The 22,955-nt window shown below is 50.3% G+C and overlaps 2 protein-coding genes across 7 annotated transcripts in view; both read right to left on the reverse strand.

Moving 5' to 3' along the window:
• Positions 1-888: 888 nt before the first annotated feature.
• Positions 889-6,262, reverse strand: STOML2 (stomatin like 2). Its single transcript, XM_065740053.1, has 10 exons — positions 6,188-6,262; positions 5,833-5,985; positions 5,410-5,509; positions 4,907-4,965; positions 4,429-4,530; positions 3,703-3,837; positions 2,607-2,751; positions 2,251-2,330; positions 1,894-2,022; positions 889-1,210 (listed from the first exon to the last, which is right to left on the reverse strand). The coding sequence occupies exons 1-10, from the start codon at positions 6,230-6,232 to the stop codon at positions 1,076-1,078; spliced, it is 1,083 nt and encodes a 360-aa protein (XP_065596125.1). The 5' UTR covers positions 6,233-6,262; the 3' UTR covers positions 889-1,075.
• Positions 6,263-6,468: 206 nt separating this feature from the next.
• The window catches only part of ATOSB (atos homolog B), a 40,595-nt gene continuing 24,108 nt past the window's right edge, over positions 6,469-22,955 (reverse strand). For 5 of the 6 annotated variants that reach the window (XM_065740074.1, XM_065740072.1, XM_065740073.1 and 2 more), the window contains 7 exons: positions 21,074-22,287; positions 9,718-9,788; positions 9,340-9,436; positions 8,790-8,948; positions 8,502-8,570; positions 7,651-7,853; positions 6,469-7,297 (listed from right to left, as the gene is read on the reverse strand). In XM_065740074.1, coding sequence (XP_065596146.1) covers positions 7,144-7,297; positions 7,651-7,853; positions 8,502-8,570; positions 8,790-8,948; positions 9,340-9,436; positions 9,718-9,788; positions 21,074-22,135 — 1,815 coding nt within the window. In that variant the 5' untranslated portion in view covers positions 22,136-22,287 and the 3' untranslated portion in view covers positions 6,469-7,143. Of the gene's footprint in view, positions 7,298-7,650; positions 7,854-8,501; positions 8,571-8,789; positions 8,949-9,339; positions 9,437-9,717; positions 9,789-21,073; positions 22,430-22,955 lie in introns of those variants that run through there. The other variant, XM_065740078.1, reaches the window with a different exon arrangement.

A 22,955-nucleotide genomic window follows, 5' to 3' on the forward strand; every position in this document is an offset into this window, starting at 1 on the left:
CCGGCGGCCGGGTGCGGTTCTGCCGGACTGAGTCCTCCAAGCACCTTGTGTGCGAGCCGAGCACGTCCCTGCTCCTCCAGAGCGAGATCCGTTAATTAGTATAAATAAAGGACATGAAACTATTAGAAAGTGCTCAAAGGAGGGAGGTGAAGGTAGTGAGGGGCGGCTGGAGGCTCTGGGTGTGCTGGGCCTAGAGCTGAGGGGAGGCCTGATGGCGGCTGCAGCTCCTCACAGGGAGCAGAGACAGAGCTGCACAGAGCTGTGCCATGGGAGGGCTGGGGGGTCAGGGAAAGGCACTGCCCCAGAGGGTGGTAGGCTTGGAACAGGCTGCCCGGGGCAGCGGGCACAGCCCCGAGCTCTTTGGACACCACTGTCGGGCATTGGGTTGGGGTGCTGCCTGGAGACATGAGCTGGACTTGGTGATCTTAATGGGCTCCTTAGATTTGGAACTTGAGATATCCTGTGATTCTGCGGTAACGTGCCACTGGGGGCACTTCTACCACTACCCTACAAGCCCCAGACTGCTCCTGCACTCGATGGAGGAGCTTTAGCATTTCTCTTGCACAGACTGCAGCTCCAAACCCTCTCAACTGGTATCTGTCAAACTCCAGAGCAGCTCCCCTCCCTTCCTGCATACTGATACCAACACCAGTTTCTAGCATGCTCCTCTACCCACTGCCCAAGTGATACCAGCATCAGCTTGAGCTACTGTACACAAGCACTGGCACAAGGAATCATGCAATTCCAGTTACAGGCAGCCCGCAGCCCCAGCAAGGGATTCCCAGGCTCTGCTTGCAGATTGTCACAGCCCCAGTGCCTCTCATGACAGAAACCATTTCGTGTTGCATCCCTCCATGTTGGGAAACAGCCCTGAGCACCACAAGAACATGCTGCAGCAATGATACTATTTATTACATGATCAGATTCAGATACAAAATAAGGACCAAGGGAAGAAGAATGTCTAGCTGGGGAAGGAGGCAGAACAGGGCTCCCCGTAGTCTTGCAGGCCCTGGACAAGTATCCCCTTTCTGGTGGGTGCTGTCCCATCAGTATGTCCAGTGTCTGTTCAGCCCCACTAGCTGGAGGTAACCTGCTCTGCCTTAAGCATCATCTCTGTGTCGGGGGGCTGGGGGTCCCCATGGGCTGGAGGTAGCTCGTCCTGAGTCTTTACAGCTTGCGTCTTAGTCAGTGTGGTGTAGATGCCCAATGCCTGCAGGAAATGAGACAGCATTCAGGGAAGAGATGAGACACTGCATGATACAGGAACAAGGATGGTTATTAGTCTCTAAAGAGGGCCCTGTGGGACAGCAGGAAGAGCCCCTGCATCAGGGCCATGCCAGAAGATGGGGTATGCATAGGGCTGGGACAGAGTAGGCCCCACAAGGCAGAAGCGGCCACAGTGGCCTCTGAAAGGACACTGAAGCCCTGACGTTGCCATGCCATGCCACCATTACAAGACAGCTGCATGGAAAACAGCTGCCAGGAGACAGCAGTGCCTTCAGGAACAGGCCCAAATCCTTGCTCTGCGTTCAGTTCCATGCCAGCAGAGAGATGGACAGGGAAGAGGCAAACTTACATATCGAGCAGACAGTGAAAAAGTCAGTACTTCCTTTGTATTTCCCCCAGCTTGTTCTGCTCTCCCTTCTACAGCTGCAAACCAGCACAGGCCAGTTCTACAGCAAGGGACTGCCACAAGAGGATGCTACAGAGGAGCTGCTCCAGCCCACACCTCCTATTTCACACCCATTTCACACACCTATTTCAGACCCACCCACTGGTCCACATTCTTCATCTCCACACCTCTCACTCAGCACAACCATCCATCCACTAGGGCCAATTGGGCTGTCACCTTCATCAGCCCCCAACAAATGGGATCCCATTGCTGACACTGACCTGTGCTACCATGTGGGTGACATCACCAGTGTTGGTAGGCAGCAGGACCGTGTTGGAATCTTTGGCAAGCTTGGAGAAGGCGCTCACGTACTGCTCAGCCACAGAAAGAGAGGCTGCTGCACTGCCGTGCTGAAGAGAGAAAGATCAGGCTCATGAGGAAAGATGCTTACTCATGTACCACCAAGAGCTCAGCCCAGCCTGTCCTGCATGGTGGCTCATCACAGCAGCAAAACTCCTCGCTGCTGCTGGAGATGCCAGAAGGCAACAGAGAGGAAGCCATGTGCCACCCCACCTTCAGTTTCACCTCCCTCAGTGCTAGCACCAAAGCTCTAGCTTCCCCCAGGAGCTATGGCTCACCTGCTGTGCCAGAGCAGCTGCCAGGAGCTGAATGGCCTCAGCCTTGGCCTTGGCCCTGACCAACATGGCATTGGCTTCTCCTGCAAAAAATGCACATCAGAAGTGAGAAAAAGTGCTTGCAAGAACTATAGTAAGAAAATTTCATTCATGCAAAGCACTGTTCTACAACAGCGTTCCTGCTTCTCCAGGCTGTGGAGGGGCAGCACTCAAAGGCCCTAGCAGCAAGGAATGAGCAGCTCAGGAAGCCTGACCCACACCAATGCAGTCCGCTCTCAAGGAGTATCACCCCTCAGTATAGAGCAGGGCAGATCCCCCAGGCCTGAACATTCAAGACACATTCCAGCCCACAGCACTACCAGCAGCTTTGTTGATTTGTTCTGCTTTCTCGGCTTCTGACGCCAAGATCTGGGCCTGCTTCTGCCCCTCAGCCACATTGATAGCAGATTCCCGTGTCCCCTCTGATTCCAGCACTGTTGCTCGCTTCCGTCGCTCTGCCTCCACCTGCAAATGCCAGTGTTGAGGTTCAACCCTGCAGGCAGCTCCACACCACACTGCCATTTGCTCACTGCTCAGCTCCCAATGGGATGGGGGAGAGAATCAGAAAGAAAGAAGTAAAACTTCTTTTTCAAATATAAAAACTACTTGCTAAGACAGTAAAGGAAGAGAGAAGTAACAGTAATTATATATACAAATATATCATTTTACAAAATGAGTGACTGACAAAGCAATAGCTCACCACCTGCTGACTGATGCCCAGGCAGTCCCCCAGCCTGCTCCCCACAGCTTTTTAGTTTTTCCACCTGATGTCACATGGTATCAAACATCCCTTCGACCAGTTTAGGTCACCTATTCCAATACCATCTTCTCCCAGCTCTTTGTGCTTGCCCACAGCCCCCACTGAGAAGGACAGTATGAGAAGCTGAACGTTAAATGCCTGTGGCTCAGTACAGTGTTCTTGAGCAACTAAACCACTGGTATGTTACTGACATTGCTTTTTGCTTCTAGAGACAAATGACAGCATCATACCAGGCAGTGCAGAGGAAACAAACTCCGCCCTACATGAAAGCAGGACAACAGGTCAGCAGCCTAGATGCCATGGATGTTCTGATGGAATCTCACCCATGGGGAAAGGACATACCACTTGGACAAGCACAGATTAGCAAAGGATAAGATGGCTACAAAACACTGAGAGATCCCCAGTGTGGGCTAGTTCTGCTTCTTGGGATTTTAAAGGGAGCTAGGACAGCTTGCATGCACCAGACAGGGGCTTCCACTGCAGGAATAAGGACGGGAATTATTTATTCAGTAGCTGTGTATTTGCAGCCAAGGTGCCAACAGGCTTCCTCCCCTGCTGCAGGGCATGGTGTTGTCAGCTATGGATGGAGAACGACTGTGCTGAGTGGCAGGGGAGGCTTATGTCTGATTTCAGACTGTTCGCCCAGAGAGCCAAACCTGCATCTGCATAGATTCCTTCACACGTGGGGGTACATGGATGTCCTTAATCTCATAACGTAGGCACCGGATACCCCAGCAGTCTGAGGCCTGGTTGATAGCATCCACTATGTTGGCATTGAGGGACTCGCGTTCCTGGAAGGTAAAAAAAAAAAAAAAAAGAGTAGAGAAAAAAAAAGAGAACATGAAGACAAAGATCAGAAGGGATACAGATACCTCCCCTGGAGGACAGTGCTAGCCAGAAAAGCCTAACTCCATGAGTTTCAGACAGGGCCAGATGCTCCCCATATCTCTTGAAATCACCTTCATCCAGTGAGAGCAGTGACTAAAACTCAAATTGCTGTTACAAACATTGGTACAATTGAAAACAAAGATCTCTCCCAGGAATGCAAACAGTTCCTGCTTCTAAACAACAAAAAAAAATGCAGCATGAGGGTTACAGCCTGCTTGAACATGGTTAGCAGGACACTCATCACTGGGCATGAGTAAAATGTTGATGACTCGAGAGAAACAGAGCTACACCATCCAGGCTAGGGCACAGACCGAAAATAACTGAAGCAAGACACATCTCCAAAGATCCACAAACAGGCTGAGTGAAACAGAAGCCAGAAGCCCTCTAAGCAAAAGGTTTTGGTGTTAAATGTAGCAGCCTGGCTGCACAGACCCTGTGGGGTTTCAAGAACCTGCCAGATGCTGACAGCTCCAGTACCCACCTCCCCAACTCACCCGGAAGACTCTATCAAGGGAAAGTTTGCCTAGTTCAGATCTCATGGTGGTCTGGGCCAGTTGAGTCACAGCATATTCAGGATCCTCCACACCATAGCTGGCCTGGGGAGCAGAAATGAAAGATACAAAGTTTGCAGTAGCGCTGAAAGGGACACCAAGAGAGGCAGAATGGGTAAACACAGTGCTAAGATGAAAAATCTCCTGCAGACATCTTTGCCGACTTCTTCTTCCCAGAGAGCAGCCCCAGGAAAGGGACACTTGGCCCACCCACCTGCACAGCACATAAAGCCTCAAAGAGGATGCAGCACACGTCCCAAAAAAAGGTGAGCTGGGGGAGGCCAGCCAGCTATGTGTGAGGGGATGCCATGGCACAATGAGACTGCACAGAGCCTGCCAGGCAAAGCCAGGGCTGCAGGAGGCTGCAAGCTGCCTTGTGCTATTAGGCTCAAGGTGGGCCTCAGCACAGCAGGGATGATACCTTGTAGGGGTCCATGACACGCAGATAGAGTACGCCATCAATCTGCAGGGTGACATTATCTGCCAGGAAAGAACAACACATTCTGTTTACTAAAGCAAACACATGGCACCTCCTCTAAGAGAATTAGCAGAGCTCAGAAGGGTAGTCCCATTCCTGCTATAGATGTTGGTCCTTGGAAGTAGTGAAATTGCTTTTGACTAATTCTTTACAACACCAGGCAAAAGAATGTCAATAATCATACATAGGAAGAGGTTAACTCATCTGACTGGTGACAGGGTCTCTGGCTACTGAACACTCCTTCTCAGATAGCAGCCTTCATCCAGGAGACACTTATCCTGGTTGGTGGGGGGATTCTCCTGGTCACACTGCCATAGGTATGTCAAACCTGGGTCCCCAGGGCAGGGCTGAGTGCAGGAGCCTGTGACATCTCTGCTCATCCCACACTGCTCCTTGCTTCACCCCAGATGCAAGGGAACGGGCAGAGGACAGAAGCCTTTCCTTACCTAGGGTGACAGCTGACTGCTCTGGGACATTGATGACGATTTCTTTGAGGCTCTGCACATAACGTATCCGATCCAGCAAAGGGATGAGGAAATTCAAACCCTGCGATAAAGGTGGGATTAGACAGCAAAGCCCTGCAGCCAGACAGGGCCTTTCCCACCCAGCTCAGCCAGAACAGAGGGATGCATAAATGAACCCCAAACACGATGTGCTGCTGTCGCTCCCAACAAGCTTACTTGACAAACGAGGGAGTGTAACGTACGGACCGCCGTTAACACCCCGCTACAGAGATCAACCTACGGGCAGTTAAAAGGACCACAGTCCAAACGAACGAGCACGGGCACTCGGACCGTGCCCGGAACCCGCGCTCACAACCACTCTAGTGAAACTGCGGGATCCAGAAAGGAAGAAAAGCGGCTCCTTACAGGCTCGAGGATTCGGTGGAACTTGCCCATCCTCTCCACCACCCACGCCTCCTGCTGTGGCACGAACAGCACGCCGATATTGACGGGCAGGCCGGAGTTCAGCCGCTGCGGGGCCGGGGCCAGCCACGCCGGGCGCTTCAGCAGTGGTGCGCGCTGCGGGAAGGGAAAGGCACGGCATGGGGCCGGCACCGCGCGCACCGCTCATCCCCCACCGGGCTGCAGGGCCGCCGGGCTCCACGCCGCGGCCGCACGCGGGCTGCGGACACCGCCCCGCTCTCCTCGGATCCCAACCCTCTTCAGGATGCTCCGACCCAACAACCCCCGGCCCCGGCCCCGGCCCCGGCTCTCCCCGCACCCGCAGCAGCTCGGGCCCGGCCCGCCGCGCCGCCTGCGCCAGCATCGCGCCGCTCCCCGCCCGCCGCCCCGGAACTCTCTCCGCGCCGCACCGCCACTTCCGGCAGCGCCGCCCTTCTCGTCCCGGCGCGGCGCGGCCGCCTCACCACGTGGTTCCGCGACGCCAGAGGTCCGGGCTGGGTTTCCAAACGTTTATTAAACAGAAACCAACACAGAAGTACCACTACAGCGCCCCGGGCGGGGCCCCGATACGGCGTGCCGCGGGGCGAGCCCCCGGCCCCGGGGTGCTGCAGGGGGAGGCCGGTGGGGGTGCTGCAGTGGAGGGAAGGGGCTGCTCCTCACCTGCCCGTGAGCCCCCCCCCCCGGGATAGGTCTGGGGGTTCTACGTGGCCCCGTAAAGGGTCGCAGTTCCCGTGTCACTGCTGTCGGTGGCAGAGGATCTAGATGGATTCACGCCCTATACGTGCACACAATGATGTTTCAGCCACGCACAGTCGGTGCCCAGTAAGTCTCGGCCACACTCCGGGCTAATGCTCCACGCCTGCCCTCACCCCCAGCACCCTGTCTGCCCCCTGCCGGGAACCGTATCTCCAACACCTCCGCACCCCTATGACAATAAATACTAATAAATACAAACTTCTGAACTTTCTGCTCCCAACCCAGGGCCAGGTGCAGTTTGGGAGCAGCCTTCTCCCTTAGCTCCAGCCACACCTCCCAGCTCACAAAAGTCCTGGGCGCAGCCTTGGGATGCTCCCCAGCCCCTGCCCCTCCTCATAAATCCCCTTTGGTGATGCCAGCCCTGCCCCAGGGCACAGCTGTGACATCAGTGCTGCTCAGGAGGATGGGTGCATGGGGTTGGGGACACTTCAAGGCATCTGCGCTTGGTCTCTCCTTTTCTCATTGATCCCCAAAACAGTGGACTGGGCACTCCTCAGTGATGCTGAGCGAGGGAGAAGGTCAGGGCCAGGGTGAGTAACGAGGGTTCCTTGGCATCTCCGTGAAGGATTTCAGTTCATATGGGATCCCCGAGTCGACCTCAATCGACTTGCGTGAGAAAAGCAGCCGGATGTTGTCATGAAGGTAGATCTTCCCAGACTTGGAGCTGTGAAATCTGAGAGAAGGGTGAAGAAACTTCAGGCATGCAAGCAAGGGCTAGGACAGCCTCAGTGGGAGCAGGGAACACAACTCCCTCCCCTGCTGTGGCCCCTGGTCAAGGTGGTCACATTCTGGTTGCTTTTGGAGGGAAAAAGCCCACTGTCTTTGGGCAGGACGGCAGCTTCCACCTCCCTGCAGCCCTTCAGTGCAAACAGAGGTTGGTCCCTGCTCCTCCCCACAGCTATAGGGTCAGGCTGCCATGTCCCTAAGCAGCCAGGTCTGTAGGTCTGGGGAAGGAAACACAGAGGAAAGCGGTTTGGGAGCCCAAGGTGCTCTTGGGCAGGTCCTCATCCCACCCAGTATCCCTACCTCAGATGCATCAGGTAGCAGAGGACCCTGCGGGGTGGGCCGGTGCCTGGTGGCTCGCTGCAGGCCACAGTGGCTTTCTCTTTCCCCACAGGTACCAAGAAGATGCGGTGGCGTAGGAAGGTCATGTGGTTGGCAGGCATGTCCTGGAAGTCGTACGTCACCAAGAACATCTTCACCACAGTCTTGTTGGGGTTAAATAAGGTCTGGGGGTACAGGATGGGTGGGTGGGAGTCAGACAAGGAATAGCCCAGGAATAAATCCAGGGGAAAGGCTGGGAGCATCCGGGGGCAACAAGAGAGAACACAAGGGACCAGAAGAGTCATCCTTACCCCATATCAGTCCCAGGGGGTTTTGCATGAGGCCCAGCTCTTGCCCAGATCATAAAATTCAGTAAACATTGCTTAGTGACCCATCTGACACAGGGAAGTCCTCTCCACTCACCTCCACTCTTGCGCTCCCATCCCATTCTCACTGCACACATACAATCTCCAGCCAAGGCTCCCACCAGCTTTGACCTACCCCAAATCTCCTGTTCCCTCATTTCTCTGCCAACACCTTGGTTCCTCCACCCCACAGTTCCTCCACTGTGCTTTTTTGGTGGCCATGCAAATTCTGTACAAAGCTTTCTGACTGCTGCTTCAGTCTAGCAGAATGGTATCAGATAAACTGTGGATTCCCCACTCTTAAAGTGTTCAAGGCCAGGCTGGATGAGGCCTTGGGCAGCCTGTTCTGGTGGGAGATGTCCCAGCCCACAGCAGTAGTTGGAGCTAGATGTTCCCTTCCCACCCAAGCCTCTGTGACAAGGCAGTATATCCACCTGGAGAAGCAATAGGAGCCCACCCACCACTCACCACTTGGATGGTTCCAGCTTTAGGAACACTGTAACCCTTCTTTCCCAAGGCCTCCAAGTCAATCACTCCCTGGGGCAAAAGAAACAGCATGTGTGAGAGGAAGAAATGTACAGCCCATCTGGGACCTGCCAAGATCCTATTTCCTCTCTGCTTTGCAGGTTAAATGGTGGCATCCTCAGATGTGTAGTCACTTAGAGCCACGCTTTCCAGAGAAGAGGAGCCACAGAGATGCAGTGTCTGGACACAGCCCCCAGTCACCTCCCCCACAAGCCCAGCCCATCTGTGTACCAGGAAAGGCGAGGGCGCGCTGTGTTCGGAGATGTCAAAGTAGGTGACGTCCACGGGCAGGGTGACGTGCTGGGGGCAGTAGGAGCCGCTGGCACCGATCTCTGCGGTGAAGCCCTCGATGCGGCCCGATGGTGCAAACCGCCCTTTCAGGATGGACTCCTGAGAGAGGAGGAAAGCATTAAAGACCTTCAAACACAGCGTAAGGTCAACAATCTGCACTGCAAACAGGTGTCTGCGGACCCTTGTGTGTCTCCAGGCTCTTTGGAGGCCTTGGTTGTGCTTTCAAGCAGACCCCACAGATGGGCTTAAATCACCCTTCTGAAACAGAGAAGGATGTGCTGGCTGAGCTGCCCACTTGGTGAACATTGGCTGACCAACATGGACAACAGACACCACGCCCTTGGGACAGGCCACCCTGCCCCATTCCAACTACTGTAGAAAGCAGCTGGCTCTCATCAGGCTCAGCTTCTCCCAGGCTGGTGCCAGCCCATCCCAGCTCTCATGACCCACCTCCCTTCACAGCAGGCCATCATGACATGGGCACCATTACCTCAAAGTTGCCCAGCAGAGAGTGGCTGACAGTGGTGGTGGCCCAGGATGCTGTAGAGGAATGGGTCCCCCTCTGGAGGCTGCTCCGGAGATGTCGCCTTGAGAGAGAGGAGAATATCAGCGTGGGACACGAGGGCAGAAACCTGGGCCACACCTGGTCCTGAGAGTGCAGATCCCTCCCCAGCAAGAATGGGGGCATGGCCCCCTCTCCTGCCCCTTTCCTCAGTGGAGGTTGAACTCATTTTCCTAACCCTGGAAGCAGCCTCCCTCCACCTCACAGCCAGGGTGCTTGTGGGTCTTGCCACCCCACTGGGATGTAGGGTACTGACACCACTGTCCTCAGGACCCTGCAGTGAGGGCTTGTTGCCATGACACTCACGATTTGAGGCGCAGCCCACTCTTCAGCCCACTCTTCAGCCTCTTTCCAACTGTAGTGCAATCTGCAGAGCTCTGTACAGGACATGAAACCAGGAACTGTATTAGGGCAGCAGCTGGGGACCGTGCACCCCAGGAGATGCTACCACCCCTTGCCTCATCCCACAGTGGTCCCAGCTGATGAGACAAGTCCCTCTGAAGCAAGAGGCAGGGCAGCACAAGATATATGGGGGCTACAGGGCTGCTGGAACTCAGAGCTGGCTACAAGGGCAGGTCTTCACACTCCCAAACTGGCTCTGTTGAGGAAGGTGGCGGTGGTACCCAAACCAACGGTGCAGCGCACAACCTCCAACCCTGCAAACCAGGTCCCAGGGAATGGTAACACGTACGACAAAGCTCCCTGGCCAGTCTGGGAAAAGTCTCACCCGCAAGTGATCTGTGCAAAGTCTGGGCCCAGGGTCGTGCTGCCCACAGTGGGACTCCTACAGCTCTAGGGTAGGGGACTAAAGCCACAGGGCCACACTGCTGCCTCTTAAAGGCACCCTCTTTTCAGAGTGTGAAACATGTAAAGGTGATTTGTGTCAAAGATAAAAAGTCAAAGCTGCTGACACAGTACCTTCGGACTGGCATTAATTCCAATTGGTATACAAAGTTAATTAAAGGAGTAAAATGTCCTTGTGAGACATGGAAGGATAGAACTTTATCTGCATTTCAAACACCAGTCTTGTGTAACAAAAAGCATATTCCTCACACCAAGGGGTGAAACTAACACAGACCTTGGAAGATTAGCCAGGAATGCACCGAAAGATGGGGCCAGTGGCCCTTTTCGGGGTACTTAGCTTGGAGAAGCTAATCCCTGGAAAAGGACCACATGGCACCAAAGGTGCTACTCCCTTACTGATTTATCTGTTGGGCCAGCTGTGTTAAGCTTATCGCTACCCCTCCTAACAAAATACCAGCGAGGGGCTCTTCCCCTTCAAGGTTTGAAGACTTACATCAAAATCAACCCTTAAGTGTAATCCTCTTTATAAATCAGTTTGGAATGTGATGAATATGTATGAACTATACTTTTAAATAAGTATTCTTTCTTTCTTTGCGGTGTGTCGTTGGTGGAGAGAGACTCCCCGGCACACCCAGCGCTGCTTGCTTATTACTTTTCACCTTTTGATTATAATAAAATATTCTAAAACTCAGATTGGACTCTGAGCGTTTATGACAAATTGGTGACCCCGACGTGATGCGACTGGACTCGAGCGGGACATCCTGACTCCCGGGGAGGCGCCCTACCTTTTTGGTAGCCTCGAGAGAAAAGGATCCTTGCCCGACCTTTCGCACCACACGAACTTGGGAAAGCAATAAGCAAGGAAAAGAGCTCCCTTGGAAAAACTGCAGTAAATATCCTGTAATTCTTGTGCACGAAGATCCAGGCGAAAACTTCGGACTGTGAGTATCACTTGGTTGGGAGGGCGAGTTCCGGGGTGGAGAGAATTAAGTTGAGGAAAGCCTCTTGAGAGGGTGGTTAGAAATTCCCAGGGACCTACAGAGAGGCCCAGAGGAAGGGAACAGATCACCTAGAATTAGGAGGGGAAATAGCTTAAAGAAGGAAACCCCGGAATAAGAATATGGGGCAGAGAAAGTCTGAGTCTGCTGACCCCAGGAGGGACCCACAGAGAGGTTCCAAGGATAAGGAAGGGAGCGAACTACCGGAGATACCCCCGGACAGTCCCCTGGGGTTAATGATAAAACACTGGGATGATTGTCCATCCCACGAAGGTAAAACCAAGGAAAAAATGGTTTATTATTGTATGGAGGTATGGGCTGGAAAACAGATAAGACCTGACAGTGTGTATTGGCCAATGTTCGGGTCTTTTGAGGATTGGATATGTCGTGCTCTAAACATTTACGTAACTACTAAAGAGCCCTTCAGCCAGGAAGAAAGTGATTATGCCAGCCTTTGGAAGGGATCCTGGGCACATGTCTCCCTATATGCAGTAAGGGAAAAAGAGGACAAGAAGGATAAAGGGGTCTTTTGGGACCCCCTCGATAATTTACCTCCCCCATACGAGGGGAGGAGGAGGAAAGTATACCCCTTCTTACCAGGGGAAGAAACTTCTCCTTCGGTGCCACCTAATTCCCCCCCCCGCCTCCCACACTAGGAGCCAGACAAGAGAAAAGCAAAATGCAGGCACTGAGAAGGAACAGGGGGAGGGGACAGTGCTTTTACCTCTCCGAGAGGTTCCCCTTGGAGGGAATATCGGAGGGATAGGATTTGTATCCGTTCCCCTGAACACTGGGGACATAAGACAGTTTAAGAAAGAAATGGGAAACTTGCTAGATGACCCCATAGGTGTCTCAGAAAGGCTAGATCAGTTTTTAGGGCCTAACATCTATACATGGGATGAATTGCATTCGATCCTAGGAATGTTATTTACAGCTGAAGAAAGAGGAATGATTAGGACGGCCGGTATGCAAAACTGGGATAGGAGACATCAGCAAGGTCCGTCCGCAGACCGTAAATGGCCTAATCAGAAGCCAGTCCATGATAATCAGAATCCACAGCATAGACAGGACATGGCAGATTTAAGGGAAATAATAATTCAGGGAATTCGGGAAGCTGTCCCAAGGGGGCAAAACATAAATAAGGCTTTTAGTGAACATCAAGGGAAGGATGAAACCCCCACAGACTGGTTGGAGAGATTGAGGAAAAGTTTACAAATGTATTCAGGCGTAGACCCTACTACCCTTGTGGGGCAGGCACTATTAAAAAAATTAGGCACTATTAAAAAATTATTTAGGTTCAATAAGACCAAGTGCCGGGTCCTGCACTTTGGCCACAATAACCCCATGCAATGCTATAGGCTTGGGGCAGAATGGCTTGAAGAATGTAGAGAGGAAAAGGACCTGGGGGTGTTGGTTGATGCTCGGCTCAACATGAGCCGGCAGTGTGCACAGGTGGCTAAGAAGGCCAACAGCATCCTGGCCTGTATTAGAAATAGTGTAGCCAGCAGGAGCAGGGAGGTGATCATCCCCCTGTACTCAGCTCTGGTGCGGCCGCACCTCGAGTACTGTGTTCAGTTTTGGGCCCCTCACTACAAGAAGGACATTGAGGCCCTGGAGCGTGTTCAGAGAAGGGCAACAAAACTGGTGAGGGGTCTGGAGCACAAGTCTTATGAGGAGCGGCTGAGGGAGCTGGGATTGTTTAGTCTGGAGAAGAGGAGGCTCAGAGGAGACCTTATAGCACTCTACCACTTCCTGAAGGGGGGTTGTGGTGAGGAGGGGGTAGGCCTCTTCTCCCTGATAAGTAATGACAGGACGAGAGGGAATGGCCACAAGTTGCGCCAGGGAAGATTTAGATTAGACCTCAGGAAGCATTTCTTTTCTGAAAGAGTGGTCAGGCACTGGAATGGCCTGCCTAGGGAGGTGGTTGAGGCACCATCCCTAGCGCTGTTCAAGAAGCGTTTAGATGAGGTGCTTAAGGACTTAATTTAGTAGTTGGGTAGAGATAGTGATAGGAGGATGGTTGGACTAGATGATCTTATAGGTCCTTTCCAACCTTATGAACTTATGAACTTATGAACTTATGAAAAACCCAATTTGTGGCCAGGTCCTGGACGGACATTAGAAAGAAATTGGAAAAATTGGAGGATTGGCAAGAGCGGGGATTAGATGAATTGCTGAGAGAAGCACAGAAAGTATATGTGAGACGGGATGAGGAAAAACAAAAAGCAAAGGCCCGAATATTTGTCACGGCGGTAAGAGAGGCAAAAAAGGAGGAGGTATCTAGGAAAAGAGAAAACCCTAGGAATACTAATAAGGGCATTAAAAAGCCTCCTCGAAAAGGATCAGAACAAGGAATAGAATGTTATTATTGTGGGAAGAAAGGACACATGAAGCGAAATTGTCTAAAAAAACGACAGGATGAGGAGGCATTTAAAGAAGAATAGGGGTGTCAGGGGCTATACATCCTGGGGACAAGACAAACTAGAGAGCCCTTGATAAAGTTAAAAATAGGTCCCCAGGGAGAGGAAGCTACTTTTTTAATAGATACTGGAGCTGAAAGGTCCACCATACAGAAACTACCCAAAGGGTGTGTAATAAGCAAAGATACAAGCCTTGTAGTTGGGGCAAAGGGTGAACCCTTTCGGGTCCCAATTGTAAAAGATGTAATGATTGAAGCTGAAACCAAAATTTGTGTAGGGAATTTATTAGTTGTTCCTGAGGCAGAATATAACTTACTGGGAAGGGATTTAATAGTGGCATTAGGGATAAACCTCGCTGTAAATAAAGGAGAGGTAATTTCAAGACTGTGTGTTCTCACCCAAAAAGACCAGGAGGGAATAAATCCCCAGGTGAGGCATGCAAAGGGAACTATAGGAAAATTGGAAATTCCACCCATAAGAGTTAGGGTACAAGATCCTGAGTGCCCCATTAGGGTGCGACAATATCCTATTTCAAAGGAAGGTAGACGGGGATTAAAGCCTATTATTGAGGATCTGATCCAACAACAAATCTTAGAACCTTGTATGTCCCCCCATAACACCCCAATATTGCCTGTAAAGAAACAGGATGGGGCATACAGGTTAGTGCAGGATTTAAGAGCGGTGAATGAACGGACCCTCACCCGGTTTCCAGTAGTGGCTAACGCATATACATTATTGAATCAGGTATCCCCGGAATACACATGGTATAGTGTGATTGATTTAAAAGATGCCTTTTGGGCTTGTCCCTTGGCAGAAGATAGCAGGGATTATTTTGCCTTTGAATGGGAGGATCCAGATACCCTTCGGAAACAACAATATAGGTGGAAGGTTCTACCTCAAGGGTTTACGGAATCTCCAAATTTATTTGGGCAAGCATTAGAAAAATTGCTGGAGCAATTTGCCCCACCTGAAGGAACAAAATTAATTCAGTATGTGGGTGATTTATTAATAGCTGGAAAATCAGAGAAGGAAGTTAGGAACTGTACCATGGGATTGTTAAACTTCCTAGGGGAAAAGGGGCTGAAAGTATCCAAATCAAAACTACAATTTACAGAGACTAAAGTTAAATATTTGGGACATTGGATTAGTCAGGGATCAAAGAAGCTAGACCCAGAGCGTATTTCAGGGATCCTGGCCTTACCCTACCCTAGAACTAAGAGGGAGGTAAGACAATTATTAGGGCTACTGGGGTATTGTAGACAGTGGATAGAAAACTATAGCAGTAAGGTAAAGTTTTTATACGAAAAACTAACTGCCACCAAGGTTTGTTGGGATGAGGAGGATGAGAGTAGGCTGGAGAAATTAAAAGGGGATCTAATATCAGCCCCTGTCCTAAGCCTACCAGATATAACTAAGCCCTTTTACTTATTTGTGGAAACCACAGATCATACAGCATATGGGGTATTAGCTCAAGACTGGGCTGGGAGTAAGAAGCCTGTAGGATATTTTTCTAAATTATTGGACCCTGTCAGTAGAGGGTGGCCCACCTGCTTACAAGCAGTGGTGGCGGTAGCTTTGTTGGTGGGGGAGGCAAAAAAGATTACTTTCGGGGGAAAAATAACTGTATATGCTCCCCATGATGTGCGAGGAATCCTACAACAAAAAGCAGAAAAATGGCTAACAGACAGTAGGCTTTTAAAATACGAGGCAATATTAATTAATTTGCCAGGATTGGAACTTAAAACCACTCAGGCACAAAATCCAGCTCAATTTTTGTTCGGGGAAAGTGAGGGAAGCCCCAGTCATAGCTGCATAGAAATGGTAGAATTACAGACAAAGATTAGACCTGACCTGGAGGAGGAGGAGTTACTTGAGGGAGAAAAGTTGTTTATAGATGGATCTTCTAGAATACTGGAAGGGAAGCGAAAATCAGGATATGCTATAATTGATGGGAAAAATTGGAAAACAATTGAGGCAGGCCCTTTAAGCAACAATTGGTCAGCTCAGGCTTGTGAACTCTATGCATTACTAAGGGCCCTTATAATATTAAAAGAGAAATCAGGGACTATATACACTGACTCTAAATATGCCTTTGGGGTAGTACATACCTTTGGGAAAATATGGGAAGAAAGAGGGCTTATAAATACCCAAGGGAAAGGGCTTATACATGAAGAACTAATTAAACAAATCTTGGAGGCCATTAGGCTCCCAGAGACCATTGCCGTGGTTCATATAAAAGGACATCAAAAAGGGCTGCAATTCCAAGTAAGGGGAAATAATCAGGCAGATGAGGAGGCAAAAAGGGCAGCACTTCTAATACTCGCTAGAAAAGAAATAGGAGCCCAAAATGACAAAAAGGAGACTCTAAAAATTTATACTCAAAAAGAGAGAGAGAGCTTCGAGAAATTAGGAGTAAAATTGAATGATAATAAGTGGATCTTACCTGATGGCCGAGAGTTATTACCAAAGAACTTTGCCCGAAGGATTGTGCAGCAAATGAACCAAAAAACCCACTGGGGAACTAGGGCCCTGGCAGATCATTTCCTAAAATTCTATGGGTACATAGGGATATATGAAGTAGCAAAGCAAGAAACAAGAGGTTGCTTAATTTGCCAGAAGGTTAACAAAAGAAATCTATGACAAACACCCTCAGGGGGAAGGCCATTGGCACACAGGACCTTTTGAACGAGTACAAATAGATTTTACTGAATTACCAAAGGCAGGAAAGTATAAGTATTTACTAGTAATAGTAGACCAATTAACTCATTGGGTAGAGGCATTTCCCACAACTAGGGCCACTGCTCAAACAGTGGCCAAACATCTCTTGGAAGATATTATCCCCAGGTATGGTTTAATAGGGGTTATTGACTCAGATCAAGGAACTCATTTTACCTCCCGAATTTTGAAAGGTCTAGCAGAAGCCCTGGGGATAAGGTGGGAATATCACACCCCATGGCATCCACAAAGTTCGGGGCGGGTAGAAAGGATGAATGGTACCTTGAAGGCCCAGTTAACTAAGTTAATGTTAGAAACTAAGATGTCTTGGATAAAATGCTTACCTTTAGCCTTACTTAATATTAGGAGTATGCCCAATTCAGAACATGGGATATCCCCCTATGAGACGCTATATGGAATGCCTTATATTCAGGGAATACCCATCGATCATCCCAGATTGGTAGAGAGTACTGTACAGCAATATATAACAACTCTGACTAAGAACTTGGAAGAACTAAGGGAAAAGGGGCTGTTAGCTCAAAGTACCCCCTTAGAATTTACAATACACAAGATAAAGTCAGGAGATAAAGTGTTAATAAAAACCTGGAAAGAAACTTCGTTAACCCCATGTTGGGAGGGACCATTTCCCGTTCTCTTAACTACAGAAACAGCTGTGCGCATGGCAGAGAAGGGCTGGACTCACGCCTCCCGTGTAAAAGGCCCCATCGACACTAAGGACTGGAAGGTTATATCGTCTCCAGGAGAACTGAAAATACGAATTCAACGATAAAGTTCATGCAAGGGACTAAATCGCCCCCTTTAAGGATAAGTGTGGATGTTACCTTGTTGCATGACTTGTATGTGTTATTATTGTAAGGAGAAGTGGTAATACCACTGCAGGGGGGGGGGTGTCTGCAAAAGGGAAAAATTTGCAATGAGTAATTGAAGGTAGGACGATTATATATATATATATATAGGGAGGGAGGTAACCGCTCAGGGAACTCAGGCTCCTGACAGAGAGGGTGAGAGTTCTTCATTCACAGGACCAAGGAACAGGGAGCAGAAAATATAAAGAATAGAGGACTACCAACAAAACTGGGTGCCCTGTAGTGTTCCACTTGTGAGAATACAAATTGGGAAATTTTGGGAAGGGGTGCGCAGGATATGACTGCTCGTATGGAGCCCCTGAAGATTATCCTTTCTGCCGAGAAGATGGTTTACCCCGCTGCCGGATGCAACCCGGTAGGCGGAGGAGGCAGAGGGATGAGAGAACGGTGGGGTATAGTGATGCTCTTAACCATACTGAGCTATCCTGGCAGTGGAACTGCAAACCCATGCTCAAAGTGCTACCAATACGTTAAATACGGTCGAACCACGGAATGGGCATTATCATTTCATACCCACATAAATGCGGCCTGTTATGATAGGAACGCATTAGAAACTTGTATAATTGCTAGGCATGACCTCTGGGTGGCAGCTAACAAAGGAAAAAGTGGATTTATAAATGGCCGTGCTTGTCCAAAGGGAGAGGAGAACATCTGTTTCACTAAATCAGGGATGTGGGGATATTCTGATGGCAGGGGGGTCCAAGATCAATACAAGGAAGAGCTAGTGAGAAATGTTACCAAGCAACTGCAGGTCAAGCAAAAAATTCAGGAAAACAAAATACAGAAGAACAAAATGCAGGAAAACAAAATACAGAAGAACAAAATGCAGGAAAACAAACAGTCACCCCTCTATGATGAGGTGAGAAAAATCCTAGGGGAATCTGGACCTACCAAGGGGGTTAACCTGTTCATTAACCTTATGCAAGAAATTGCCACTGAATTAAATATATCCTCATGTTGGATATGCGGGGGGTCTCAGATGACAGAACAATGGCCCTGGAGAGGGGAGGGACTAGAACCATGGCAATTACTAAATTGGAATCATACTCACAGGTCAACTGAAATGAGACCAGAGGGATGGATACTTAGTCATGAAGTTATTGGACAAATCTGTATATCAAGGGAAGGAAGGCAATTTGAACGATATTTGGGAGTCACCCCCTGCAAAATGGTATTAACCACAAACTCCACGGAGGGACCGGGACATTGGTGGCCCGGCCCTCCCCAGGGATATTGGACAAATAATTGTACATATCTTACTAAGTACTCCCTATGTTGGAAGAATGAGAGCAATGAAAATCCCTTCAGGGAAATAGAAGCCTTAAAGGAATTTTGGGAAGAGCCGGGAAGGAATGTCTCAGATTGGAGATCTCCTGACGGACTATTTTGGATCTGTGGAAGACGGGCATTTAATAAATTGCCAAAAGACTGGAAAGGCACTTGTACTATTGGGATAATACAACCAGCCTTTTTCCTATTACCTAGACAACGGGGGAAAACTCTGGGAGTGCCACTATACGAAACTCTGGCTAGACAAAAACGAGAATTAAAATAGGAGGGACTCAAACCTGGAAGGATGATGAATGGCCTCCACAGAGAATAATAGAATACTACGACCCAGCTACGTGGGCCCAAGATGGTAGTTGGGGATATAGAACTCCCATCTATATGCTGAGTCGAATTATTAGGTTACAAGCCGTGGTAGAAGTAGTAACAAACCAAACAGCAGAGGCCTTAAAATTAATAGCCCGACAACTCTCACAAACCAGGGCAGCAGTATATCAAAATCGGTTAGCTCTAGATTACTTACTGGCGGAGGAAGGAGAGGTCTGTGGAAGGTTTAACACCTCCGAATGCTGTCTCGAAATAGACGATAACGGACAAGCCATAACAAATATTGCAAAAGAGATAAAAAGAATTGCCCATGTTCCGGTCCAGAGGTGGAATTCAATTCTAAACGATGATTGGTGGAATCAATTATTTGGGGGCGCGTGGTGGAAACGACTGGGTTTCATGATATTGTGTGGGATGATTGGACTAATATTTATACCTTGTATAATTCCATGCCTCATTCGGATAATACCTTCCATGATACAAGGAATGCAGATTTCTGCAATGCCAATAGATCCAGAAGAAGCAAAGTCTGGAAGGACCCACAAATTGATGATAGTAAAGTGGCTCCATTTTTGCAAGCTGCTAGGAAAGCAGTATTGAATTTAGAATACCGGACACGAATCACTGATGGGGATCAAAAAGGAAATGGGGGATTGTGAAACATGTAAAGGTGATTCGTGTCAAAGATAAAAAGTCAAAGCTGCTGACACAGTACCTTCGGACTGGCATTAATTCCAATTGGTATACAAAGTTAATTAAAGGAGTAAAATGTCCTTGTGAGACATGGAAGGATAGAACTTTATCTGCATTTCAAACACCAGTCTTGTGTAACAAAAAGCGTATTCCTCACACCAAGGGGTGAAACTAACACAGACCTTGGAAGATTAGCCTGGAATGCACCGAAAGATGGGGCCAGTGGCCCTTTTCGGGGTACTTAGCTTGGAGAAGCTAATCCCTGGAAAAGGACCACATGGCGCCAAAGGCGCTACTCCCTTACTGATTTATCTGTTGGGCCAGCTGTGTTAAGCTTATTGCTACCCCTCCTAACAAAATACCAGTGAGGGGCTCTTCCCCTTCAAGGTTTGAAGACTTACATCAAAATCAACCCTTAAGTGTAATCCTCTTTATAAATCAGAGTTTGGAATGTGATGAATATGTATGAACTATACTTTTAAATAGGTATTCTTTCTTTCTTTGCGGTGTCCTTGGTGGAGAGAGACTCCCTGGCACACCCAGCGCTGCTTGCTTATTACTTTTCACCTTTTGATTATAATAAAATATTCTAAAACTCAGATTGGACTCTGAGCGTTTATGACAAGAGGCTTACCATTCTAGAAGTTCTGGAAGCGACACAAAGGGCAGCGCGACGCAAAGGGATAATGAGACTGGCTGGCACGACCAGGAAAGCGTGAAAAAGTGTTGTGGTTTTGATGCCGGTATTCCACATCCGAACATCATGCAGCCGTGAGGGAGTTAATGCTGTGGGAGCAGCAGAGGGGCGGAGCTCCGCACCGGATGCAGGCGGCGCTCTGCTTGGGCGCGCGCCTCTGGGCTGCCGTGGAGGTTCAGCACGTGTGCTTCCCCTGCAGTTTTCTCCTTAACGTAAGCTCACGGCTTTTGGTTTGGAAATTTTATCTCTCTCTCAATTGTTCGATTTTATTATATTTAGTAAAGTTACCGTTCCTTCTCAGATCGTGCCGTTGTTGGTTATTTTTGTAGACCCATCTACTCCCGCTGTTCCCCCCCCCCACCCCCTGGAGCGCGCGGCTCTGCTCGGGCGGCCACGTGGCCACTGACGCAGTTTTTTTTTTTCTTTTTCTCTCTCCCTTCTCGGTTTCCCTTGGTTTACTGTCACAGATTACACTGTGACACAAGGGAAGCTACTGGACAGCCTCGCTCTGCAAAGGCAGTGCTGGTGCAGCCAAGCTGGGAACAGTCACCAAAAAGGTCACGTGGGCAGCGATAGAGCTGTTTCCCATGCACAATGCATCACAGCTTTGAGAAGCAACAAGCCAAGGGTGCCTCTGCTTCTGCAGAGACAGGTGACAGCCTACGCACTGCCTGTTCCAGGGCCAGCCACCAGCCACTACCCTGCTCGTGCCTGCATTGTGCCACTGGGACAATATGTAACTCCATGTCACTGCGGGCTACATGCCCACAAAGGACAGCTCTGGGTGTCCATAGGACACTTTCTGCCTCCTCCTGCCTCTGCAGTGACACTCACCTTGGCTGCGGGAAGCAGGTGATTCCAGAAAGGGGCTCCCTTGGCGTCGGTGCTGCGGCAGGCTGTGGGCACTGGGTGGCATGGCAAGGCTCTCTTTTTCCTCACCAGCTGGGATAGACTCTCATCCTCAGAGCAGGAGTCAGCTGTAATCTCACTGGATGGCAGCAACTTCCTTTTGGCTGGGCAGCTACTGCTGCTGCTGTTCCCACAAGGTGTCTTTTCCAGGGAGCTCAGGCTGCTGGGCTCAGGACTGAGTAACATCTGTGGGACTGGAGGCTCCTTGCACCCATTAGCCACCACTGGGCATTCCTCTGTTTTGCCAGCCCCGCAGATGTGAGCAGGGCTGCTGCCCGGCTTCTCTCCCTTCCCACTATAGCCCAGCTGGGGTGTGTGTGCAATATTGTGCAAATCAAGGTCAAGTAGGTTGTGGCCACTCATCCGCTCCCCATTCTCCCAGCGGTCTGCAAGCTGATCCCCTGGTGGGACAGGGCAACTATCTCTTGTGTGCAAAGTACTGCAAGCAATGTGCTGTGGCCAGAAAGAGGAGGTATCTTGTGGCTTGTCCTCTCTATTGGCCTTGGGGCTGGGGCTGCTCACACACCGGTGCTCCACCACCTGCAGCCCACTGTGGGAAAAGTGCTGGGCAGAGCCGCACAGAGAGAGCTCATCCACCAGCAGACCATCCTCAAAGGTATCATCGTCCTCCAGGGCAGCCTGTCCCAGGCCCCCATCACGCTTACTGTCTACCCCACTACCCCAGTGAGTTCGTTTGGGATCCCGTACCCCTTCTGGAGTTCGCTGCTCGGGGTAGCCCCTCTTGAGAGTTGGATGACTGCCTGGTCGCTGCTCCGTGCTCTCGGAGGAGCTGGAGAGGTGGGAGAAGATGGAGACCTGGTAAACCTTCTGTCGCTTGATCTCTGTCTCGTTGTAGCCCATGAGGATGCCGTGGTGGGCACAGTGCTGTGAGGAAGGCTCCAAAGCCGCCTCTCCACTGGGTCGGGACAGGCTGGAGTCAGTGCTGCGCTCCGGGGGCAGGGACGTCTCTGTGTGGATGTGCCGCATGGAGCCTTACTTGGCTGGACCCTACGTGGAGTCGGAGTCAGGACAGCCCATGCAGCAGCAGGAAGGGTACAGTAAAGTGCCACAGGTGATGCTGAGAGGGCAAGAACTGGACTCTGCTCAAGATGTCCAGGTAAGCCACCCAGTATGGGGCTCTAGAAAGAGAAAGGAGCGAGGTCAGATGAGATCATGGGCCTTGTCCAGCTTTCCAGCCCTGCTGGGAGGTAGGCAGCTCTCCCCCGGGATGGGAGGAGGAACCAGCACAGTGTGGTTTCTCCAGAGAACCCTGTGGGACCACTCACCTGCGGGATCCTTCCCTCCTGGCCTGGACACAGAGAGGAGTGAGGCTGCTGCGAACAAGTCCGTACAAGCAAAGAGAAGGGGGTGTGCCCTCTGCTGGGGACCTGACGTACTGCTCTGGAGTGCAGGAGTAAGGCAGGTCAGACCAGTCCCCGGGGCTCAGGACTGTAACCATCCCATCAGGCACCAGCAATGAAATCTGCAAGTCCTTGCCAAGAAAACCTGTCCCAACTGCACATGCCAAAGGACACAGGCTGCCTCGGGCTGCCAGCCCCGCAGTAGGGATGGGAACCTGCCTGTGCAACCCAGAGAAACCTGAACTATTATCACAGCTAGTTCTGACAGCTTGGGCCAGAGCCCTCAACAACGTGGATGAGCAGCTAAGGGGCAGCAGGGGTTGCAGAGACCACCATGGACTCCTGCATCATCCACTCTCCACTAAACTATCTGTATCACCCATCCTCACATGCCTTGAGAAGTCAACCTCCTTGCTGCACAAGGCCTTGATTTTTACTTTCACCAT

This window comes from Cyrtonyx montezumae, unplaced genomic scaffold (assembly GCF_038088225.1).
Source record: "Cyrtonyx montezumae isolate F1298 unplaced genomic scaffold, pur_monq_1.0 scaffold_25, whole genome shotgun sequence".
Taxonomy (NCBI): Eukaryota; Metazoa; Chordata; class Aves; order Galliformes; family Odontophoridae; genus Cyrtonyx; species Cyrtonyx montezumae.

What these genes read in the sequence shown, in the direction of transcription:
- STOML2 (XM_065740053.1), bottom strand. Translation starts at nt 6,232, where the DNA reads ATGCTGGCGCAGGCGGCGCGGCGGGCCGGGCCCGAGCTGCTGCGG. An exon ending in CCCTTGATAGAGTCTTCCGG is followed by an intron (nt 3,838 to 4,428) that starts GTGAGTTGGGGA and finishes TTTACCTTCCAG; the next exon opens with GAACGCGAGTCCCTCAATGC. An exon ending in ACAAATCAACAAAGCTGCTG is followed by an intron (nt 2,331 to 2,606) that starts GTAGTGCTGTGG and finishes CATTTTTTGCAG; the next exon opens with GAGAAGCCAATGCCATGTTG.